Consider the following 26,091-nt stretch of genomic DNA (forward strand, 5'->3'; position numbering starts at 1 on the left):
TCTGGTTGGTGACTCAGCAGGTTTGCCAGGGACACCGACAAAAATTGATGATCTTGCGAAGAAAATTTAATCACTGGAGGTTGACACTCAGTCATTTCATAGTAAAATTGAATTATTGAAGTTGCCCTGAAGATAATTATTGTTTCTTATAAGTGACTAATGCAGATAAAATCACATAAAATAACTTTATGTTACTGAAGTGATCACAGAGTTTAAGTATAATAAATACCCGAAAAGAAAAGTTATGTTGCTGATGCATTTATAAATTCCAGTTATTGTTTAAAAATCTAATTCTAGATCCAAACGATTTAGTTTTGTTGGTGGGAATAGTAGTGATGACGATACGAACATGGTATATTACAAGACGAAAAGGCCATGGCACCAAAAGATTGAAAAACTAAAATAAATTATTAATTTTAAAAGGAAAAAAAGTGGGGGAGGGGAGGAGGCGCCTTATTACTCTTTGATATCTATGATCGAAACGGACACCGCACGTAGAAATTGCTACTTAAGCATTACCAAGGTCCTTTAAATATACTCCGAGTATATTTAAAGGACCTTGAGCATTACGACACACTCGTACGTCGAAAGAGCTATCGGGTACGTCGGCATGACATGGAGACCTTTAACATTTGTCGTGACTCGACCACGACAACAACGGCACATGCAACACCTGGTTGTCGCAGTCACTTGGTGGAGTAAAATTCGGCGACTGTGTGAGCGCACATGAAGATTTGAGCTAATAAAATTGTGAAGCTGTAAAATATACAGAAGAGAGCAACAAGATTGCTTGCCTGTGTATTGTTTTAGTTGCCCTGGCCGTCTGTCGAAGCATGAATAAAGTTCAAAATGTGCTATGGCTCATCAAGCTGTCAAAACTGGACATCCATAATATTTGAAAGGTTTCCGAAGCTTAAGCTACAGACATCGTCAGGGTATCTAAGCCGAAGATGCACTTCGATTGTTCGCTTTAGCACCTTCAATTTACAGCCCCAAGATGATACATGTAACTTCCACTTGATATTAAAAAATAGGTTCAAAAATATGAAGTCTTCACAGAAAAAATGAGAACTGAAGTATTATTTTTATTTTACTTTAATTACCAAAGCTTGATATTGGTGTCTTAATGCTGTACTCTTAGTTGGCCATACGAAAATCATACTAAGATCTCTCACAAATTTACTGTTACCGAGATATTTACCGTCTTATTTATGTTTTAACACTCATTTCCAGTGGCAGGTACGTGACACGGGGCTCATGGAAACGATTGTGAGATTACAGTAAAAATTCACCATACTTTCTTACTTTTTGAGTGTTGTGATAGTATGGACTTGACAGTTAATATGGAGTGCTTTATATGATTCTTCAAATGTCGCCAGCACTGAATGAGTGTGAGTCATGTAAGTAATGCGGGTAGCTCTGAACGCCTTTGTGGATGAACCTTATGAGAAGCAATCTTTCGTTGTCGTCCCCTGTTATTCGTGCATTTTCGTTATACATATACTGTATATATTTTTTGCTTAGATTTTTTCTTCATCTTTAATATTGAATTGACGCCAAGTTAAACATATCAGCGAAAGGTGCATGTGAAAGAGGACCATTACTCAGTAAACAATAAAATACAGGTGATTATGCAAATGGTTAGCGGATATGAGCTGTCGTACATGAAAGCTTTGTGACTCAGACAGACATACAGCTAGTGACAGACCCGATTAAGCAATGATATACGACGGGGAAAAAATTATATCATAAAATTCACTGCGTACCAACGACAAACAAACCTGTTCTCCCTACAAAACGAGAAAACATGAAACAAATGAACTGATGATGTGAACATGGAAAGTGTTAACATGAGGATTTTTTACGAGAACAATAAATAAGAGTTGTGCGTGTGAGCTGCAGAATACGGATGAGTCGTTCTGTAACGAAATATATAATACATGGCACCCAGAGTATTCAGTAAGCCGGAACAGGAACTACTGTTGAGAGATGTAAACGTTTGCAGATAATAAAGAAGACATTAAAGCAGTGACCCAGAAGAAAAAGGAATTCATGAAAACTGAAAGTGATCGTCTACGCATAAAAACCCGCCCGACTGATGGATGATGAGAAGGCTATACCGGTGTGCTTCCAAATACTAATGCTGAAGCAAATCAGTGAAGAAAAGATTACGCCACGTTCTGTCCGAATCGGGTTATAACAGACAATGCAGAGTAGTACCTACGTATGGATATATTGCTTAAATATCTTTAATACAGATAGAAGCATTTGTGTTCAGCAATGGTCAAGAACTTAGATGCATGGGTGACATATGAATTCCCTTCGATTCACCAAGTAATACGTTTGATATTCATTGCTTATGCTTGAATTGGTCGTTATATATTACTCTGTGGTATCTATAATATATATCAAGAGGTAGCTGCATTTATCTATATGACTTCTACAAAGAGCATTGTTTGCAGAATTTTTTCGAGTCTAATATATGTTCACAGAATATATCACAACTACAACTCAATAAATACGGCCCCTGAAATTGGAGAATGACCAACAACAACAGAGTTAATACTCGTATGTAACGTGTAAAATACACTCACTACAAAACTGCACCAAGCTAGTGGTGCGTATATATGTTTGATGATACTTGATATGGCAAGGGTCAGTGACTGCGCATTTTACGAAGATTTCGTTAACAACAAAATGGTCTAAAACATTTCTTCAAAAGCTTACACTAGAGTTATGCCCAAAGCATTAGTAAGCATATGGCAAGATACGAAGCCTCCTCCTCTACAGCTCTTTTTTCCTTTTCGCGTTTTCTTCGTAAATCGTTACGAAAACATCATATTCACGCTTTTGACATTCTGAGGCGCTATAGGATATGGCCCCACTCCACAATGCAGGGAGCTGCGTGTAGAAGCTTTCCAATCTCGTCACTTGGGCGTTGTCTGTCGTCGCTTATTTTCTGCCTTATTTGATCCTTAACTGTCCTTTCTCTCTTCTTGAAATTTATTACTGGAAGAACTTGCTGATAGAAAAAAATATTTGCTGGCACGTCAGTGAGGCGCCATCTATATATACTTTGTTGCTGACGATGACGTTTATTGAAGTTAATGACTGACTAACGAGAGCGAGAAAGTCCTCTCAAGCATCCGGATTTTTCTAGACCATCCGTGGGTCCGTGTCCATAGGAAATACGTCCAAAACTTAAAATAATCGTCCAAGCTTGTCCTTTGCTAAGACCAACTTCACTCCTCCTCTTATCTTCGCCCGCATTTCTTATACAACACAAAGCGGTCACGCAATGGCTTAATACTTTTTGATATATTGAACAAGTTTGGAGACAGTCGCCATACCATCGATAGTATTTACCGTAAGAAAAATATTTCTCTGGGGTTATGTATTTCAAGAACGTTCTTAAATTATGAATAATCACAACGCCAGTGGAAACATTTATATATTTATGTCTACATAGTAAGTAGTTGATTCGAGCATACATGAATGTGTATGTATGCTCATTGTCATGGCTGGGTAGTTTTCTTCAGCTTTCCAGAGCTGCTAGTGAATACTTTTACGAACAGCATTGTGATTGCGGCTAGTCATGCGTGTGTGTAAACGCACTAGGTATACTTTGGTGCATGCCTTATCCTTGTTCATACTTTGTGATTCACCATTAGTTTTTTTTTTTAATTCACGCTGGTGCAGTAATGAATATTGTTTATGAAACAAGAATATTCTCAATCAATGACCTATTCTGCAGGCCTTAATTTGCCATCTGCAGTTATCTATTATTATTCTTACTGAACTTCAAATAATCTTTAGAGCTAACCAAATTTGATTTTCTTTTTAAAGTCGCCATTTAAAGGACAAGTGGGCCATTGTGAACATCAACTGTTGATGGGTAAAAAGTCTCAAATATAATTAAGACATTACGGTGTACTCCAAAGTCAAGCTGCAGTCTATCCACAAATACACTGTGTGACGTGTGAGGACTGCAGCAGTTGCGTGTAATAACAAATTATCTTGAGGTAACGAGTGCAACAATTCCTCTGACCACTTCCCTCGATCTAAGCAGCGTTGTTTGTTGCATTGTGATTTTGACACTTCTTTCAGACTAAATTGAAGGTCTGAAATCTACTAAATATTCGACTCATGCACTAATTTTATATAAGTTTTCCGGTTGGTTACCAGAACTGAGTATCCTAGAATACAAAGGGGTCACAGCTTTTGAAGAATTTTCTTCAAAAACTCATTAAGTGTTGTAAGTCTACTTTACCATATGTCAGTAAGTAATTATATGAAAGATACGGAAATGCGAGTATAGCTACATAATAAGGAAAACACCAAAATCATACAAGAATCGGGTACGATATACTCAAAGTTAAAACACACACAAAAGACTGGATACGGAATAAATCTGTTAAAAAATGCCTAGAAGTTGTGGCTATACATGCGAAGTCTGCACCACCGCTGTCTAAATAATACTCCATTAAGCTACGTCAATTTTTGTAAAAACTCCCATCGTAGTCGAAACTATGCTGCTAATGTAATACTATCATGGCAGTAGTAATAAGAAAGTTATGAATTAATCATCAAGTTTTATATATATAAAACTATAGAACGGACAGCTGTTAAAAAGATACCAGATAATTTTCCGGTAATCCCGCTAACTCAAGCAGGTTTGCAGACACCCGAAACCGGAAACGTAATCTTTTTATCAGATAAAATATATATATATATATATATATATATATATATATATATATATATATATATATATATATATATAATATGATAATAAGAAAATAAAATTAAAAAGGCAGATTTTTTTCTCTGATGAAAACTTTTAAACTAGGTTTCGCCAAGACAGAATTGCCTCGATACAAAATGCAAGCAGGAAGTTGTCTCTGATTTAACAATTCTTCATTGAAGGATTTATGTGTGCATTCGTTGTAGTTGTTGTGCGTTCGTTTATATGGCCATAGTCTACATACGTGCATATTTACATATATGCAGTAACGGCCTAAAGGGCATGTGGCACTTAAAAACGCATGTATACCTACATATATACAAGTTTGTGATAGAATGTCATGCAAGAGTCAAAACACAAATAAATTAGTAAAAATAGAATAAGTTTAGTACCAGTCTTGGACTTACAATACTTATTAGCCTATATATATGACATTAAACTATAATGGGTATATAAAGATTAAGATAAGTGTGAATTACTAGCAATAATGTGCTATCGTACCTGGCTAAGCAACATCAAGAACAATGAAGGCCGCGAAAAGTTGTGTAGACAAAGACCAACACGCACTACGAGGATAAATAGGACGTTTATTAATAGGACCTGGAAAATAATTACATCAAACAAATGTAAATCAATAAAATTGTGCAAATAGTGAGGAACTTAGAAGTATTTTGTTATGAACATCTTAAAAACAGCATGATCAAAGAGAAAATACAGTGAAGATTCAACAATGTTATCAGATATGTAGCCTTGACAAAGAAACTTAGTAAATATAGATACGCTGAAAATTTACGTAACTAACTACAAAATTAAACTACTGTTAATGCCTTTATAATGGTCTATAACCTAATTGCTCACTGAACAAGTCAATAGACACAATTAAAGGCAACCAAACCAATAAGGATTAAATTCCGCATACTATGATCACACCCATCTAATGGAACTTCATTGACTACCTATTAAAGCGAAAATTAATTACAGCTTAAATTTTGCCTCGACGTACAGCACCACGACAGAGGTCCTAGACCGAGCTCGATCAATGTACCACTGAAAATGCAGCTAATTCATATAGAAGCATGGGTGTCAGAGGATTATAAATCAATGGCGCCTAAAGCCAGCTTCTCGGGACACTATGTTTATGTTATTTTAAAAGACGAGCACCTGTGAGAACGAAAATTAACCTGCAAACCGGAACACATTACAATGCGAAAATGGATCCCAGTGTAGCATAATCCAATTTAATCTATCTTTTTATATCCCATCTAATGATAAAAGATGGGATTTAAAGGGGAACTTGTCTGCTTTGTTCTCTGATAATTTTACGTTAACTAAGCTAGTGCAGAGTAATTCAAAAGTATTTTACAACCTCATATGGTGTGTGCTCTCAATCAAGGTCCTAATTGCTATCAATGGTTTTTTAGATAGACGTGAAAAATGTAAGTTATTGTTTTAACTGAACCGGGCATAATATATACAGCTTTTCTATATAATCCTTTTTATGATTGACAGGTATTTAGGTTAATGATCTGTTTAAGGAATTTCATATTAATTCGGTTTTGTCACTCTGAGATTTCTTTTTTTTTTTTTTTTTTTTTTACTGTGATCATGTTATTAAATATGATGCCATAAAGAGTATATATATATATTATATATATATATATATATATATATATATATATATATATATATACACACATATATAGTTATGTTGGCGTGTATATTACACAGGCACAACACACACACACACACAGGCACACACACACACACACACACACACACATATATATATATATATATATATATATATATATATATATATATTATATATATATATATGATATATATATATATATACATGCAAGAAATAAATATGCCGTTTTGTATCTCATGGTGGGTATAAGGTAAACCATCCATCCTTGCCCTCCAAAATGTAAAATCAGTTTTAATAAAAATAATGTCATGCATATTTAGACATTCAACTGACCATTTAATTCCAGAAACTGGGATTCCATGCCAAAATTAGCATAAAGTTTAAACCCGTGGCGATATAAAAACTATAATGTGAACTCTAAACTTTGTAATTTCGAAAATTATAGATAACACCGCACTTAATACAGGAGTCACTTACAGATAAACTGAGGCGAAATCCTGGAAATTTATCTACCTGGCTTGTGAGTTATTATTTTTTTTTTATAGAACCCAATACAATGGATCCTTGTTAAAAAAATAGCTTGGAAATGTTATAAAACCTCAAAACTCAAGGCCAAGAAAAAACCAAATCCAGGAAAACTCGACAGCGCTGAATTATTTTCTCTAGACTAGTTGTCTAAAAATATATTCTGACTACCGTCAGTAACAAGTCCTTGAATTTCAATCCTGTCTATTCAAAAAACAAAAGATGGTATATACAATATTTCGTATTTCATCATCATTTCGTACAGCACGTCTTTAGACAATGAAAGTAATTAGGGTAGTTTAGACAGCAGACAATATTTGATCATTATTTATACATTGATTGCATAACTAATTAAAGTAACTGAGGTAGTAGATAGAATATTTCACCAGCATTTCACGCAGTAGCCTAGTACTTGCAAAAATAATTAATGTAATTAGGATGGTTTAATCATTACAATAGTCTTCAGCAATCAACCTTTCTCATAAAAGCCGAGGGATTGGATGTGATACGGAGCTCTATTATGACACCTGATCCCTCTTAGTCACATCCATTAAAAGTCAAGCCCCTCTCGCCTTTTCAGCGCCTTGACTGTTGCACATTCACCATCAGCGATAATGAGTGAGTGAGTGTACTGTGTGAGTGAGTGCAGAGCCAGAGCCAGCCGCTGAGCCAGCCAGTCTCACTCTCAGTCAGTCAGTGTAGGAGTGAGAGTTCGAGAGGAAGGACGTACTTACGACGAGTGTGTTGTGACATTTGTTCATTTGTTGACACGAATAAAAGCCATGAAGGGCGGCCTCTTTTCCGTGGGCTTGACGGCCTTCGTGCTAATCCTCACATTCGGTGAAGGTGAGTAAAGTGATCTTTATTGTATGAAATTCCTGGGGGTTAAACGGTAGGCTACCTATTCCATCTTGAAACGTCTACCTAAAAAAAAAAAAGAGGAGGCCTCGAATTTGGCCATGTCCTTCGTCACGAATGAGATTTCCCCCTGGCTAAGCTTCCTGTTAACCTACATTTAATAACATTAAACGTTTTTATTTGACTATTTAGGTAAACTAGTTATGGAAATCTCCAAAGAAACACCGCTTTTAGCATGGAGGAGGTGTGGTGAGGAACTGGTGAATCACCTCGGGTACACTACAGTAACATTCTTGGTCAAGAGGGAAAGGAAGGCCCCGGGAGTTAGAGGCGAGTCTTGCGTGAGGACAGTGACTAACTAATGACTGACGTCATAACCTAATAAAGAAAATCCTTCACAGGATCTGAGTCGGCCGTTATTTTCTTTGTTTCTTTGTCTTTTCGCAAAATGGGTTAAGGGCAAAGTATCACCGATTGGTATGTCGGGCCGTAAGGGGAAGGAATGGTGACCAGCGTACGCCAGGATGACGTTAATTGAACGTTCGCAGAGCTGCTAATTGATTATTGATGAGACGTGGACGCAGATGCCTCGGCATTAATTTCGCAAGGCGTTGATGGGTTGCATTCTACCCCGGTGTTCCCCATGGGTTGCTTTCATGACGGGTCTACCAAGTAGCTAGGTAGTAGGCTAGTAATTGAGACTGACTTGGTTTGAAGCTAGGTATTTGGCGATAGGTACTACTAGACCTCTTCATAAATCATATTCAGCATTTCCAAGGCGCTGAATAACTCTTCCATGAAATGTGGAGAAACACTGTTATTCTATTTTTCATACCTTAGTTGCGTGTGTCACCATACCCAAAGGGAGTAGGTAGGTACTAGGCCTACCCTCTGTCATTTACATACCTATGTCCCCCATTATTGTGATAATGGATGAAATAATGGATTAGGGTAACCAAGCATTTCTATAATTCAGTGTCCAGTTCATTGAATTCATTTGCCAGGTATTGAAAATAGGTAGTACCTAATCAGGAAACACTGTGGTATTTCTAGCTAGGTATAGTGGGGACCATTGGCCGTGTTTGTGTTCTGGTAGAGGGCAACGGATACGTAAACCCTCAGGGAGCCATATGTTCCATGGAAGGGAGTGGCTGAGGGATGGTGGGGTACTGTGTGGGCAAATAGGTCCAACTCGGCCCATTTTAGACAGGTCAGATCAGATCAGAGGAAGTCTTCCAGTATAGCTTTTGCAACAGCACAGAATTTGTTCGTCAATCTTGCTTCCTTTTCTTCCACATACACTGAATATGTTCTTGCTAGTACTTTTCTGTATCTTTACTATACACAATGATAGGCATAAAGATTTAATTATTCTTTTCCAAACATTATTTAATGACTATAATAACAACTGCATTTAGAAACAATGATAGGACAAAATCGTTTCCCTAAACATTATAAATTATTTGGTGGTTGTTATACTAATTGTTTGAAAAGAAAGAATACTGAGAGAGAGGGGACCGGATGGAGGGGAGATAAACACGAGGAAGGGTAGATGAGAGAGAGAGAGAGAGAGAGAGGCTGCCAACACACACGCACGGACGTGCGCACACACTCACGCGCACATACAGAGAGAGAGAGAGACTGGTTAGGAACCTTCTTTATACAAGCACTTAAGTGTCTCATTGTCTCATTGTAATAGTTGTTTCATATATGTAGTTCAAGGCTTTGAATAATTTTTGAAACTGAACCATAGTTTATATAGCCTAATTGATATGTTTACAAACCTACTGCTAGACTTCAAGAAGCTAGGACAACATGGCTGACCAGTGCTTGATATGCTGTGAAACTGTCTGTCCCCGTCGGGTAAGATGATTTACCTTTAGAGTAAATAGTACTCCAATGACATATATTAACTTTATACTCTCAATGTCATGTGTAACGTGTTCTTTACATATGACAGGAAGCACTGCAATGTGATGGATGTAACTACTGGCCTCCTCACACGTGGTGCGTCTTAGGTCGAAGCATCAGAACAAATAATGATGTTTAGGGATGGCATAACAGAATAAACTTAAAGGCAAGGAAAGGAAACTTAAATTTTTATTTACTTTTAAAGCTCCTACATGATGAGGCAAAGATAGTTAATTCACAGGAGCGGCTGCTGTTAGAAGGGAAGGTTTTGAGAAAGCAGCAACATATGTATGATAAACATCACGGCCAACTTGTAAAACTATGGGACGAAAATAATAATGATGAAAGATCGGCCAGACAATTACTGAAGGTAGTTTCTCATCATATTGCCATCTATGTTTCATAATACATACATTATTATTTGTTCATGAAACTTACCTGTCAGATATATATATAGCTGTATTTTCCGAAGTCCGACAGAAATTAAAAACTTACGACACACGTAGTGGGAGTCAGGTGGTTAGTACCCATTCCCGCCGCTGGGAGGCGGGTATCAGGAATCATTCCCATTTTCTATTCATCAATTTTTCTGTCGCCGGTGTTGTAAACACAGTTTTCAGCACCTCCGTCTTGAATTTAGGAAACTTGGCTACTATAAGTACCCCCTTTTTGATTTTTTGGTATCTTGACTTTGGATCGGTGGCTAGGCACACGTTAATTGTGGATTTGATTGATTCTGGCTTGATTTCTCTTTAAATAAGATGTCTGGTTCTAGTTCGGCTAGCGCCAGGTTTTGTACCAGGAGTGATTGTCGAGGTAGGCTACTGAAAGCATCAGTAGACCCTCATACTTTGTGTAAGAGTTGCAGAGAGCATGATTGCATGTATGAAAGTCGCTGCAAGGAATGTGAGTGTCTTTTCTGATTCTGGATGGAGAGCGTATGAGTCCTATCTGCGTAAGCTTGAACGGGATAGGTTAAGGAGGTCTTCCTCCAGGAGCGTTTCAGGTAAACGGCAGGAAGTTCATGTTTCTCCTACTAACCCTCCTTTAATCACTACTCCTAACCCTGTAGTGTTTGCCTTCTGGCCCTGAAGCAGTGTCTGTAGAGGGTAATACCCTTACACTTATCTTAGAGTCGATTCGTAATTTAGAATCTAAAGTGCTCGCCTTAGAAGGCAAAAGTGAAGGTGCAAAGTGCAGTGACAGTGCTCCTTCGTTGGTGGAGGGTGCGTCAGATCGGCCCCATTTCGCCTCTAGGCCTAGACCGCTGCCCGGACTCCCAGGTTTCAGGGGGAGAAGGGCATGTCGAAAGCCAGCATGAGGGTTACGGGGAAGGAACGCCCACCGATCTGACGTGCCTTCGGCAGTATCTGTGGACGTTACACAAACTGCCAAAGAGGAGCGTGCACGGCACGCCTCCTGAAGAGTGTTTCTCTTCTTCAGAGGCTTCCTCCCGCACAAGGGTGGAGCTCGCATTCTATTTCACGCCCCCGCTGAAAAGGAGCGTTGGTGATCGTGACGCTTCACGTCCAGTTTTGGCTCTCGAGAGGCGATCTTCGCCTGAGAGTGTGTTCGCTGCTTTCCCGCCACAGAGAAGCGTAGGATGTCATCGGATGATGACTTTGTTGAGCGCCCAGTCGCTCTCGAGCGCGTGCTACGGCAGTTTCTGGGAGAAGGAAGAAGGCGTCCCCTCGCCCCTCGCCTTCTCACAGGATCAGCCAGTCACCTGACAAGGCATCCTCTCCTACTGAGAAGATCCTGCGCTCTTTGCAGCAACAGCTTGCTGATGCTCTTGCTAAGAAAGGGACCGCAACCACTCCCAGGAGAAAGGATGACCGTCTTCCTGTGAAGAGATCTAGAAGGTCTCCCTCTCCCTCTCCTCGCTCGTCTATCTCTCCACTTTCTTCGCCTGCTAGAGTTCGTGCGACTCCCCAGCGGCTCTCTGGAGGACGTGAAGAGGATTTTGCTCGCTCGGCGCATGAAGCGGTATTACCCGCTCGTAAGCTTGCGGTGCGAGAGCTTGATACTTGCGTGAACGCTCGGTGCAAGTTCACGTTTCCTGACGCTCGGTCGGAAGCCAAGCGAACGCCAGTTGCATCTAAGAGTGCTTCCAGGCGGAAGCAGAGGAGCGCACGAGATGTTAAGCGCGCCTTAGTTAATGTCATTCGCACGCCAGTGGACGCCAAGCGTGCGCCAGCGGACGACAGCAGCGCGCGAGTGGACGCCAATCCCGCGCTAGTTGCAGCCAGGCGTGCGCCAGTGGACGCCAGGTATGCGCCAGTGGACGCCAGGTGTGCGCCAGTGGACGCCAGGTGTGCGCCAGCGGACGCTCGGGTGGACGAAGATGTGGAGTTTCGTCGCCTCCCACCTGTTTGTGATGAGTCTTTGCAAGTTGCTCCGGGTCTTAGAGATTCGACCGGAGTTCCTATTAATGAGTCAGCTTTACCTTCCACTTCACAGCAACGCGCCTCGTGGAAACTTAGACCAGATAGTCTTGGTCCAGCCTATTTGCCTCCAACTTCACCTGTGTCGGAAGCAGTGTTAGGTGACGCTTCGGTTGAAGTGGATGACGATGAAACCTTGGCGGCAGTCTCTTCCGACTACCAGGTTTTGACCTGCCTTCTTCAATCAGAGTTTGGAGAGACGTTTCACCCGGAGGCTCCTCGCTCTCCTCCTCACAACTTCTTCGTCCAAGATCAACAGGTCTCGGCATTCGTCAGGATGAAGAAGTCCCTTTCAACTAAGAGGGCCCTTCGTAAGGTCCATGACTGGATGGAGAAAAGGAAGTCTCAGGGAAAGACTTCTTTTGCCCTGCCACCTTCGAGAACTTACTGGGAATGGCTGGTCATTTGGTACGAGACGGGAGAAGACGTAGGTATTAGACTTCCCTCGTCAGCCCAAGGAAGACTTCGCCAGCATTGTGGATGCCTCGAGGAGGTCTCACCTGTCCTCTTCGAAAGTTTCATGGTCAACTACGGAAATGGACTACCACCTTAAAGGCCTCTTTCGGACGTTAGAGGTCTTCAACTTTCTAGATTGGTGTTTGGGAGTTCTGGATGCCAAGTCTAGGAGTTCCGACTCGATTAGTCTGGGGGAGCTGTCCAGCGTAATGTCGTGCATGGACAAGGCCGTCAGAGATGGTTCGGAGGAGCTTACAGCTCACTTTTGCACAGGGCTCTTGAAGAAGAGATCCCTGTTTTGCAATTTTACAGCGAAATCTGTTTCTCCATCACAGAAAGCAGACTTGCTCTTCGCTCCTTTTTCGGATCATCTCTTCCCCCAGGCTATGGTAAAAGACATTGCGACCAGTCTACAGGAGAAGGCCACGCAAGATCTCCTCGCACAATCTTCAAGGAGACCTGCGGTTCCTTCGTCCTCGGGAGTTTCGATTATCAAAAAATCGAAGCCCTTTCGAGGTAGTTCTTCCTCGAGACCAGCCCCTCGAGGAAGAGGCACTTCCAGAGGCAGGAGCCACGGCGCTGGCCAAGAACAAGAAGTGAAGCAGAAGTCCTTCAGTCACCGGTTGGAGCCAGGCTTCAGCTTTTTGCGCAAGCCTGGGAGAGAGAGGTGCGGACAAATGGTCCGTGGACATCTTAAAGAAGGGTTACCGGATCCCATTCCTGAAACCACCCCCGCTGTCTACGACACCCAGGGACATGTCTCCTTCCTATCGGGGAGAAAAACAACAAGTGCTTTACGATCTGTTAGATCAGATGATCGTGAAACACGCCGTAGAACAGGTCTCCGACTTGAATTCCCCCGGATTTTACAACAGACTGTTCCTGGTGCCAAAGCAGTCGGGGGGGAATGGCGACCGGTACTCGATGTCAGCAACCTGAACCTCTTTGTCATCAAGCAGAGGTTCAAGATGGAGCACCTCAGTCAGTGATGGGAGCTTTGAGACCGGGGGATTGGATGGCTTCACTAGATCTCCAGGACGCGTATTTCCACGTCCCCATCCACCCCCAGTCCACCGAGGAAATTGACCTGCCGGTTTGTTTTTCCTGGAATAAGGAAAAGTGTTTCCAATTCAGGGTCGCTCTGGCTTTGGACTCAGCACTGCTCCCATGGTATTCACCCTACTGATGAAGAACATTGCGAGGTGGCTTCATCTTTCCAATGTCAGGATCTCTCTCTACCTGGACGACTGGCTCGTACGAGCCTCCTCGAAAGACCGGTGTCTGGAGACCTTCACACGACGTTGACGTTAACGAAGTCCCTGGGGTTTCTTCTGGTGAACCTCGAAAAGTCACATCTGACCCCTTCTCAGTCTTTATCCTGGGGATTCAGATGGACTCAGTGGCTTTTCGGGCTTTTTCCGTTCCCAGGGCGACAACTAGATTGCCAAGCAAAGTGTCAACCTTTCTGGGGAAGGATTCATGCTCGGTGAGGGCATGGATGAGTCTGCTGGGGACCATTTCCTCACTGGAGAAGTTTGTTTCCCTAGGGAGGTTGCACCTCAGACCTCTTCAATTCTTCCTTGCCGACAATTGGAAGCACAAAACACTTTGGATTCGATTCTGGTGTTATCAGAAGAGGTAAAGGAACACCTAAGATGGTGGACCGACCCTTTGAAGCTCCGCAGAGGGTCTTTCCCTCAAGCTTCAGAAAACCCCAGACCTAGTGTTGTTTTCCGACGCGTCTTCCACGGGGTGGGGAGCAACACTGGGGGGGAGGTAAGTGTCAGGCACCTGGAGAGGGGAACAGGTGTCCTGGCACATAAACCTCAAGGAGCTGGCAGCAATTCATCTGGCGCTCCAGTTCTTTCAGAACGAAGTCTCCGGCAATGTGGTGCAGATCAACTCGGACAACACCACAGCCCTGGCATATCTCAAGAACAGGGAGGAATCCACTCTCGATCCCTGTTCTTCCTTGCAAAGGAGATCCTGTTATGGGACGAAGGCACACGACGTCTCTATACTGACGAGATTCATATCAGGGGTAGAAAACGTCCGTGCAGATCTGCTCAGTCGACAAGGTCAACTTCTGCCAACGGAGTGGACTCTTCATCAGGAAATATGCCAGAGGTTGTGGAAGTTATGGGGATGTCCTCTCGTAGACATCTTTCGCAACTTCCAGGACAACGAGACTCCCGCTGTACTGCTCACCAGTTTTTTCTAGAACCCAGGAGCAGTAGCAGTAGACCGCCCCTTCTTTGGGACTGGACGGGACTAGACGTATATGCCTTTCCCCGTTCAAGGTTCCTAGGGGAGTGATAAGAAAAATTCGCGGGGCATCAAGAGGGAACGAGGATGACTCTCATCGCCCCCTTCTGGCCAGCGACCGACTGGTTCACAGAGGTCATGTCCTTTCTTGTAGACTTTCCGAGGACTCTGCCTCCAAGGATAGATCTACTCAAACAGCCCCACTTCGAGAAGTATCACAAAAAATCCCCGCTCTGAGTCTGACTGCGTTAGACTATCCAGAAGTTGGCCAGAGCGAGGGGTTTTTCAAGACCAGTGGCGAAAGCAATCGCAACGGCAAGAAGACCTTCTTCTATTGCCGTATACCAATCCAAGTGGGCTGTTTTCCGGAGCTGGTGCAGGAAGAAAGACATTTCCTCCACCTCTACCTCTGTGAGCCAGATCGCAGACTTCCTTCTCTACTTGAGAAATGAAGTTCGCTTAGCGGTGCCTACATAAAAGGCTACAGAAGTGTGCTTTCTGTAGTCTTTAGGCATAGAGGACTGGACTTAGCCAACAACAGAGACCTTCATGATCTTCTTAAGTCTTTCGAGACTTCTGAGGTACCCCCCAACCAAGAGTCCTTTCTTGGAACTTAGACATTGTTCTAAAGTTTTTGACGTCCAGTATTTTTGAACCGCTCCCCAACTTAAGCTTAGGCTTAGAAACCTGACAAGGAAGACCAACTTTTTGCTAATGCTACTGTCTGGCGGACGGAAGAAGAGAGTTAGTGAGATCCAGGCTTATAAGCAAGCATGTTGGGTTTAAGAACTCTGATGCTGTTTGTTCTTTAGCCCTTTGTTCTTAGCAAAGAACGAAAACCCGTCCAACCCTTGGCCCAAGACATTGAAATCAAGGGTTTGACAGAGATCGTGGGTAATGAGCCAGAGAGAGTCCTGTGCCCTGTCAGGGCTCTCAAATTCTATCTAGACAGAACGAAGGACTGTAGAGGACCTTCGGGCAACTTGTGGTGCTCGGTTAAGAAGCCCGATCTTCCCATGTCAAAGAACGCGCTTTCTTTCTTCTTGAGAGACACCATTAAGGAAGTTCATTCCACATGTAGTGATAGTGACATGAAACTGTTAAAAGTGAATGCCCACGAGGTGAGGGCTATTTCGACCTAAATCGATAGCGTTTCACAGGAATATGGCACTCCAGTGACATTTTGAGTGCCACATATTGGCGGAGCAACTCGGTGTTCGCTTCACACTACCTTGTCGGGAGGTGAAAGCGACATACGAACATTGCTCGTCGCTTGGACCATACGTCGCTGCAGACACTGTTTTGGGGGCAGGAGGTAGCACTCATCCTTTCCTTTAGTGGTTAGGTGAGCTTTTAACCGGGTGTGTTTTTTGGTTGTGGGGTTGACCGCCCGAGGCGGATCTCCCTTCTTTAGTCTAGTTTAGTGGTATACCTTTTGGTAGACTAGGCCAGGTGGTTTTTTACTTCGTTGCCCTCATTGTATGGTCAAATTGGTCTAGTCACATCGTGGTCACGCCCCCGTTGACAGATCATCCTGAGTGCACCAGCTATATAGGTCTCTACCTCGCTGGCAACTCTAATAGCACAAAGCAGACTTACGCGGCAGTAACCACGAAGTCAGCTATGCTAACAGGTAAGGAATCAAGATATCAGTTATCTGCATATATATGTTTCCTAAAATCTTCTATTCTGTCTACTCCCACCACCAAAGGTGGGATTCAGCTATATATATATCTGACAGGTAAGTTTCATGAACAAAATGATATTGTAATGATACAATTAAGTTTGTTCATACTTACCTGGCAGATATATATAATTAAGTTACCCACCACCTCCATCAGGAGACAGTGGAAATAAAAATTATGAATAGAAAATGGGAATGATTCCTGATACCCGCCTCCAGCGGCGGAATGGGTACTAACCACCTGACTCCCACTACGTGTGTCGTAAGTTTTTAATTTCTGTCGGACTTCGGAAAATACAGCTATATATATATCTGCCAGGTAAGTATGAACAAACTTAATTGTATCATTACAATATCATTTTTTAGAAGCATTTAGCAATATGTTTTACTTTTTATCATTGTTATTTATAAAGACTACTCTTTCTATTTTCAAACTGTATTTTACTTACCTCAGAGATTTTTTTACAACGTTACTTGGAAAGAGATAAACTAGACCTTTTTCAGGTCTGATCTCAAAAGAGAGAACAAAACACAATAAAAGAAAATAACACACAATATAATAATAAAAATAGCTTTAACAAAGTAAATTTGGATGTGGGCCGAGTTGGTATATAGTGGGCTGAGCTAGTAGTGGGCCGAGCTTGTAGTGAACCGAGTTGGTAGTCACAATGGGCCGACTTGGCGATGGGACGAGTTGGACTACGTCCACTGTGGGTGGGGTGTGTGTGTGTGTGTGTAGAAGGCACGAGTTGGTAAGAAGGGGTGAGGTTGTTAGGTAGACACCCTTAGATGCAAATAACAATTGATCAACGGTGTGTGTGTGTGTGTGTGTGTGTAGAAGGCATGAGTTGGTAAGAAGGGGTGAGGTTGTTAGGTAGAGACACTTAGATGCAAATAACAATTGATCAACAAAGACTACTTCTACATCAAAAGCAGTAAAACTCCAAGAAAAATCAATTTCCATACTAAAAGCAGGCATGGAGACATCGCTTTGAATAAACTAACCAAGAATAATGTTTGAACAATGACTGTAAATCACAAAAGTACTTACTTAAGCAGTGAGTACAAGAGTCTTTATTCGTTCCCATAACACTGACTGCCCATCTCTAGCTGCCCCGCTTGTAATCCTGGGTTGGCAAAAAGACTAAATTAGTCACAGGGTTTGAGTGAGGTCGCTGATCAGCTTCCACCTCATCATTGCATATGTAATTTTTGATTGTTTGTAACTGGTTTCCAGCTGGTGCCAGATGATTTATCCTAAAGTTGAGACCTTAGGTTTGTTAGTTATGAAAAATACAAATTAATTAAAATTTTGTAATTTTTTCAACTAGTTTAGGTGATATTGATATATATTTTTTTTTAGTTTCAGCCTTGGTTTGTGAGAGAGAGGTCGCATTCGGCTTTACCCAGCGTTTCTCATGCCCGCAACCAACTGATAGTAAAGATAAAATTTACTGTTGTGGCGGAAAGGAAAACCGCTTTTGCTGTGAAACTCCATTTGGTCTTAATGAAGATGTGGTGAACCAGGTCATTGATATGTAAGTTTTTCCCTTTTATTGAACTTAAGGCTTTATGTGATGTACTCTTATTGTGGGTGTACTGTAGTTTGGGTTGCATTTTTAATTGCTTGCTGCAGATGTTTATTAATTTGTATTAATATAGCTTAAAATGTTCGTCCCAGCATTTACGTATTACATTTTTCAGGTAGCATCCGACAGATTTCTGACGATTATGACATATCAGTGGGGATAATGTCAAACAATTAATAAAAACCCATTCCCTTATTGCACATGAAGAAATAACAGTTGGCAAAACAAGATGAATGGTTTTCATTAATGTCCACTTCCATAAGTAGTTTCCATTACTAAGAGAACTGTTAGACTTATCTTTATCAGTAGGCTGCATTTTCATAAAATGTCCTATCTTATGTTTTTATCAATAGGAGGAAATACATCAGTTGGAAATGAAATGCGTTCATCACTTATCCATCTATCATATGCCCTCATTGTAGCCCACAATTAATAAAAACCCATTCCTCCATTGCACATGAAGAAATAACAGTTGGCAAAACAAGATGAATGGTTTTCATTATGTCCACTTCCATAAGTAGTTCCCATTACTAAGAGAAATGTTTAGACTTATAATCTTTATCAGAAGGCTGCATTTTCATAAAATTTCCTATCTTATGTTTTTATCAATAGGAGGAAATACATCAGTTGGAAATGAAATGCATTCATCACTTATCCATCTATCATATGCCCTCATTGTAGCCCACACCGGCCTCCCAATCTCTCACCCTTATATTCTCAAAAGACGACAAACCTGTGAGACCAGCACTGCTTGGACCAAGAGTCCCTCCAACAGCCACCTTGTACTCTGACTTTTTGGCAACAACTTGACAAAGTTCTTGCCAATGTATTTTCTTTGGCAACAGTGGTTGTAATTTAGTCTGGTTTCTTTACTTTTTTTTGGGCAGATGGCTTTCATTATAATAGGTTTTTTCCTGTACTATGTATATTGCTCTTAATCCAGAATATTTGATTTCAGTTAATTTTATTTTACTGAACAGTTCTTCATAATTTCATACAATCAACTTACCTGTCAGATATATACATAGCTAAGACTCCGTCGTCCCCGACAGAAATTCAAATTTCGCGCCACTCGCTACAGGTAGGTCAGGTGATCTACGGCCTGCCCTGGGTGGCAGGACTAGGAAACCAATCCCGTTTTTCTACTCATATATTTTCTGTCGCCGGTGGTATCAACATCGTTGCTGCCAACCTCTTGACTGGAATTCGCTTTTCTAAGCAATTGATCATCTTTTTGTGGACTTTTGGTGAAGTACCTGATCGTTGTTTTGGCATTCGCTACTGTGGACTGGATTTGGACTTGCTTTTTGATTTTTTCTTCAGAATGTCTGATTCAAGTGTTTGTGTGAGAATGTGTGTGAATGTAGGCTGCAAGGTGAGGATACCGAAAGCTTCGGTTGATCCTCACACTGTATGTCGCAAATGTAGGGGTTTTGATTGTTCTATTTCTAACACCTGTCATGAGTGTGAAAGGTTGAATGTTGAGGAATGGAAGACTCTAACTTCTTACTTGAAGAAGTTAGAAAGGGATAGAGTCAGAAGGGCTGCATCTAAGATGGCGGGTAGTTGTACAAGGCCTATTGAGCCTTTAGACAATTCTAACTCTTCTCTTAATTATGATTCTCTATCAGGACCCTCACTGACTGTACATTCAGATTCAGCTTCGGAAATTGCTGAACTGAAGGCTACGATTCTCAGGATGAAAGCCGAAAGGGCTACCATAAAAGGTAAGGATGGTGAAAGTGACTTTAGTGAAGTGAGTGTCCCCAGTGTTGTGGAGGGGGCGTCTGACCGTCTCTGCGACGCTCCCAGGCCTAGACCTCTTCCAAGCTCCCAAGCCCAGAGGAGAAGGAAAGTCGAAAGCCGTACGGAGGTTGTGGAGAATTCCCCCCGGTCAGGCGTCCCTTCAGCAGGTGCTGTGCATAGACAGCCTGCTCAGGACCGCTATCGAAAAAAAGCGTCCTCAGGAGAGTGGCTTCTCTTCGTCCGCTTCTCCCTCTCCTAAACGAGGGTGGAAGGATTCGGACTGTCCAGGCCCCTGAAAAGGCACTGGAGAGATCCTGGTTTGGATTCAAGCCCGGAACGCTTTTTCGGAAGAAGAACCTCCTTCTATCAAGAAGGCGAAGAGGGTTTCGCCGTTCCATGAGTGGGGCAACACGCCTCGAGGTCTACCTCTCTCCGTCAAGAAGACGCAGGAGAAGCGTCCAAAAGGATCATTTTGGCGGTACAGGAAAACAGCTTTCCGCCCTAGTAGGAGTCCTTTCGAAGGATCCTCCTCGTAAGAAAGACGTCAGACTGCCGGTCAAGAAGACTCGTCTTCCTTCTCCCCACCAGGAGTGAGCTCCTGCGAAAACGTGAGTCTTTTGAGGATCTCAGATAGAGACTCCGTGGGAAGATATGGATCCGCCAGACAAGCGCGTAGCAACAGCTAAGCGCGAGGCGTCCTACAGACGAGAAGCGTCCTCTAAGAGAGAGTCAGACAAGCGAGAAACGCATTGCAGACGAGAGGATTCTCCCAGATGGGATACGTCTGCCAGATCAGTAGCTTCAGCCGAGCGCGAGGAGTTACAAACAGGCGTGAGCATTCATCCAAGCGTGAGGCTCAAGAAGAAACATCTGTCACGCAAGGAGGGGACTTCAGGAAGACGCGAGTCTTCAACAAGGCACGAGGTGTCAGTCAGGCGCGAGACGGTTCAGAGGCGCGAGACACCAGTCAGGCGCGAGGCGCCAGCCAAGCGCGAAGAGTCAGTCAGGCGCGAGACGCCAACCAAGCGCGAGGATCTTGCCAGGCGCGAGGCGCCAGCCAAGCGCGAGGAATCAGCCAGGCGCGAGACGCCAGCCAAGCGCGAGGCGCCAGACAAGCGCGAGGCGCCAGCCAGGCGCGAGGCGCCAGCCAAGTACGAAGAGCCAGTCGAACATAGGAGCTCTTTACACTCTCTTAGCCCCTCCCCTCCTATTAGGAGTTTGTCCCCACAGTAAGAGCGAATGGTTGGACAAGAAGACCAGGAACGAGAACGTGCGGTCTCTAACCTGCTGCTCCGAATTATGGAAGAGGAATCAGAGGACGAGTCTCACAGTAAGGAAGGACTGTCGAACTACAAAGTCTTGACAGCTCTCCTCTCCGGACGGACGCATTGATCCCTGCCGCCTCCTCCTTCGCCTCGTTCTCTGTTTTCATGCTCGAAGACTCCGAAATCGTCGGCTTTCGTGAAGATGAGACCGACGATTTCTATGAAGAGACTCTGCAATCGCTTGATAACTGGATGCTTACTAAGAAGGAGCTTGTAAGGACAGTCCTTTTGCATGCCTCCCCCTAGACTGACTGGCAAGAGAGGGATTTGGTACCAGACTGGGGAGAATATGGGTCTCACTCTCCCTGCTTCAGCTGAAGCTGACTTTTCCAGTCTGGTAGAACGCATCCAGGAGACATAGCCTTCACACGGCTAAGATTACTTGGGGCCTTTCAGAGTTGGATCATCTCCTCAAGGGACTTTTTCACATTCTAGAAGTCCTTTAACTTCCTGGATTGGTCCCTTGGGGTGATGTCCAAGAAGGCTCATGCCCCTGAAGGGCTAGAACCGGATGTTCTCCTAGCAATTCTGTCATGTATTGACAAGGCGGTGCAGACGGCTCAGGGGAAGTTTCTTCCTTGTTTGGAGCAGGTCTCTTGAAGAAGAGATCTGTGTTTAGCGCTTTCTTGACGAAAGCAGTATCACACTCACAAAGAGCAGCTTTGTTATTCGCCCCTAGGTCTGATTTTCTGTTCCCGTCACAGTTGGTGAAGGATATTTCCCGATCGCTGACGGAGAAAGCGACTCAAGATCTTCTCCTGCAATCGTCCAGGAAGAAGAGACCAGTAATGGTGGTGCAAAAGAAAGTGGCGTCTACTCCTGTTCGGCCCTTTCGAGGCGGCCCTCCAACTAGATTACCGCTAAAAGGAAAACGCCGAGAAGAGAGGTCGAGCCTCGTTCCGCCCCTTTAAAAGGGGAAAAGTGAAGTGGCGCTCCTCCAAACACCAGTAGGTGCCAGGGCTCCGGGGATTTGCGGAAGCCTGGACTCGCATCGACACAGATCCTTGGTCGATGTCGGTTCTTCAGAAGGGATATCTCATTCCTTTCCTGGACAATCCTCCCCTGACGTCAACTCCGAGGGAATTGTCCGCCAATTACAAGGACCCTGTGTTGAAAGATACTCTTCAACAAATGGTGGATCAGATGTGGACAAGAGAGCTATAGAACTTGTGCTGGATCAAAGCTCCCCGGGGTTTTACATCGTCTTTTCTTGGTTGCGAAAGCCTCGGGGGATGGAGACCAGTTCTGGATGTCAGCGCTCTGAACAAGTTTGTTCAAAAAACAGAAGTTCTCCATGGAAACCTCTGCTTCAGTCCTGGCGGCTCTTCGCCAAGGGGATTGGATGGTGTGTCTGGATCTTCAGGACGCATATTTTCACGTCCCGATCCATCCTTCGTCGAAGAAGTACCTCCGTTTCATGACGGGGGGAAGGATCTTCCAATTCAGAGCCTTGTGCTTCGGCCTGTCGACGGCGCCTCAGGTTTTCACGAACCTTTTGAAAATGTGGCGAGATGGCTTCATCTGAAAGGAATCAGTATATCTCTTTAATCTAGACGACTGCTTATCAGAGCAAAGTCAGAGGAACAGTGTTTGGAGGACCTGAATGTGACACTAAACCTTATAAAGACTTTAGGATTACTCGTGAACCTCGAGAAGTCCCAAACTGATCCCCAGCCAGAACTTGGTCTATCTGGGGATTCGGATGGATTCTCGGGGTTTTCGAGTATTTCCTTCTCAAGAGAGACTAGCGAGAGGTTTAGAAAAAGTCTCTCTCTTCCTAAGGAAGGAACGGACTTCGGCGAGGGAATGGTTGAGCCTTTTAGGGACTCTTTCCTCGCTCGAACAGTTCTTTCACCTAGGAAGACTTCATCTCCGTTCTCTTCAGTTCTTCCTCAGAAGTTCGTGGAACATGAAGACAGGACTACTCTCGGACTTTTTTCCCATTCCAGATCTGATAAAACGACATCTAGAATGGTGGTTACTCCCACTGAGGGAAAACAAAGGTACTTCCCTGGAAATACAGAGCCCAAACCTTGTATTGTTTTCCGAGCGTCGGAAACAAAAAAGGTTGGGGAGCAACTTTGGAAAGAGAGAAGTGTCAGGCACTTGGAATGCTCTTCAAGTGTCCTGGCACATAAACTGCAAAGAACTGCTAGCTGTACACCTAGCTCTAAAGAGCTTCGAACCGTTAGTTTGCAACAAAATAGTTCAAGTGAATCCGGACAATACAACCGCTCTAGCATACATTCGGAAGCAAGGAGGTACTCACTCGTATGCCCTTTACGAACTCACGAGACGAACTTCTGTTGTGGACATCCCAGAGGAACATCTCTCTCTTGACGAGGTTCGTTCAGGGAGTAAAAGGAACGTACGAGCGGACAGGCTGAGCAGGAGGAACCAGGTCCTTCATACCGAGTGGACCCTCCACTCAGAAGTTTGCCTCAAGCTCTGGTCTCTTTGGGGAACTCCTCATGTCGACCTCTTTGCCACGTTCCTCTCGAGGAGACTGGAAGTCTTCTGTTCAGTGGTAGAAGATCCCAGAGCTCTAGCAGTAGAGACCGCATTCCTACTAGATTGGTCTCAGTAGACGTTTACGCATTTTCCCCCATCAAGATTCTGGGGCAAGTACTCAGGAAGTTTGTGACTTCAAGGGACAAGAATGACCCTGATAGCCCCCTTTTGGCCAGCTCAAGAATGGTTTCCAGAGGTACTGGAGTGGATAGTAGACTTCCCCAGATCCCTTCCACAAAGGAGGGATCTTCTCAGACAACCACACTTCGAGAGGTTTCATCAAAACCTCCCCGCTCTCGCTCTGACTGCCTTTCGACTATGAAGACTTGTCAGAGCGAGAGGCTTTTCTAGTAAAGCAGCAAGCTCGATCGCTAGAGCCCGGAGAACTTCCACTATCCGGGTTTATCAATCCAAGTGGGGAAGTTTTAGAAGGTGGTGTAAGTCAAAGAAGTTGTCCTCCTCCAGTACCTCTGTAGCAGAAAGTAGCTGATTTTCTGTTATTTCTGAGGGAAGAGTCGCAGCTCTCCGTAGCCACGATAAAGGGCTATAGAGTATGCTATCGGCCGTCTTTATGGAATAGAGGCCTAGATTTGGGAAACAATAAGGATCTGCATGATCTGATTAGGTCATTTGAGACCAAGAAGTATAGAATGACTTCTCCCCCTAACTGGAATCTAGACGTAGTACTGAAGTTCTTGACTTCAGAGAGATTTGACACCTACATTTGGCCTCGTTTCGTGATATAACGAGAAAAATGTTTATTCCTTTTGTCACTGGCAACGGCAAAAAAGGGTTAGCGAACTGCACGCCCTTAGTGACAAAGTCGGGTTCAATATAGATTCAGCCATCTGTTCTTTCAAGGAATTATTCTTAGCGAAGAATGAAAATCCTTCGAAACCCTGGCCGAGAAAACTTCGAAGTAAAAGGATTATCGGGTCTCGTCGGCAGGGAACCGGAGAGGTCTCTTTGCCCAGTAAGGGCATTAAAGTGTTACTTAAAGAAAAAGGAACAGTTGGGAGGTTCTAGACAAGGCCTGTGGTGCTCAGTGAGGATCCATCAAGACCTATGTCTAAGAATGCATTAGCCTTTTTTGTCAGGAACGTAATTATGGACGCTCATAAGGCTTGCACGGACGATTCCTTAAAACTCCTAAGAGTAAGAGCTCATGAAGTGAGAGCAGTGCAACGTCTCTCTCTTTTCAGAGAAATATGTCGCTGAAGAATATCTTGGAAGCGACATATTGGAGATGTAATTCTGTGTTTGCGGCTCACTATTTGAAGGACGTGCGTCTTGACCTATGAAAAATGACAATAAAAAGGTTTTTCATTAGGTCCTTTTGTGTCTGCGGGCACAATCCTGGGTACAGGAGCTTACAACAATCCTTAAATATAGATATGTTCTAGACTTTCTTCTGAACAAGTGCAGTTGTCGCACAAGCGTCCAGTCACTTCAGTTCAGTAAGAACTCTTGTGATATCTTGTAATAGAAACCTTAAATATAGATATGTTCTAGACTTTCTTCTGAACAAGTGCAGTTGTCGCACAAGCGTCCAGTCACTTCAGTTCGTAAGGAACTCTTGTGATATCTTGTAATAGAAATTTTTTTTTTAAATTATTGTGTACTTGTGCATTGTGGTTTGAGTTACGGTTGTTGCGAAGAGTTGGGGATAACTCTGAGCAATTTTTAATACTAACATGGTGGTTAGGATCAGGTGGTCGGGATTGATTGTTTGCTCCTTAATAAGGTGTGTTGTCATGTAAGTGGATCAGCACCCATTGACAAAGTCCTTTCAGGCTCGCCGAGTAAGGTTGGATAAGACCCCTTCGGCAGACCCACAAGAATTCTTGGCCATAGATCACATATCTCGCTAAAGTTTCTTGAGGTGATGCAGACTACGGGGAAAACACCCACGGAGTCTACCACCTATCAGGTAGGACCAAGGTTTTTAATTTATACCTACAACAGATGTTGTTTACCTGTCTATTCTAGTAGTAGCTGTCTCTTACCCTCCACCGAAGGGTGCCAATCAGCTATGTATATATCTGACAGGTAAGTTGATTGTATGAAAATGATATTGTTATAATACAATAAAGTTTCATACATACTTACCTGGCAGATATACGATTAGGCCCACCCAGCCTCCCCGCAAGGAGACAGGTGGAAGAGATATGAGTAGAAAACGGGATTGGTTCCTAGTCCTGCCACCCAGGGCAGGCCGGTAGATCACCTGACCTACCTGTAGCGAGTGGGCGCGAAATTTGAATTTCTGTCGGGGACGACGGAGTCTTAGCTATGTATATATCTGCCAGGTAAGTATGTATGAAACTTATTGTATTATAACAATATCATTTTTATTTTGTTTAAGTAACTTACCAAGTAATT

General features: G+C 43.1%; 1 protein-coding gene across 6 annotated transcripts in view; it reads left to right on the forward strand.

Moving 5' to 3' along the window:
* The first annotated feature begins 7,538 nt into the window (after nt 1-7,538).
* LOC135197882 (protein shisa-5-like) overlaps nt 7,539-26,091 on the forward strand; it is a 137,825-nt gene continuing 119,272 nt past the window's right edge. For 2 of the 6 annotated variants that reach the window (XM_064225088.1, XM_064225090.1), the window contains exons 1-2: nt 7,540-7,766; nt 17,902-18,076. In XM_064225088.1, the coding sequence (XP_064081158.1) occupies nt 7,703-7,766; nt 17,902-18,076 (239 nt within the window). In that variant the 5' untranslated portion in view covers nt 7,540-7,702. Of the gene's footprint in view, nt 7,767-17,901; nt 18,077-26,091 lie in introns of all 6 variants that reach the window. The other 4 variants (XR_010310674.1, XM_064225089.1, XM_064225091.1 and 1 more) reach the window with 4 other exon arrangements.

This window comes from Macrobrachium nipponense, chromosome 21, assembly GCF_015104395.2.
Source record: "Macrobrachium nipponense isolate FS-2020 chromosome 21, ASM1510439v2, whole genome shotgun sequence".
Classification (NCBI taxonomy): Eukaryota; Metazoa; Arthropoda; class Malacostraca; order Decapoda; family Palaemonidae; genus Macrobrachium; species Macrobrachium nipponense.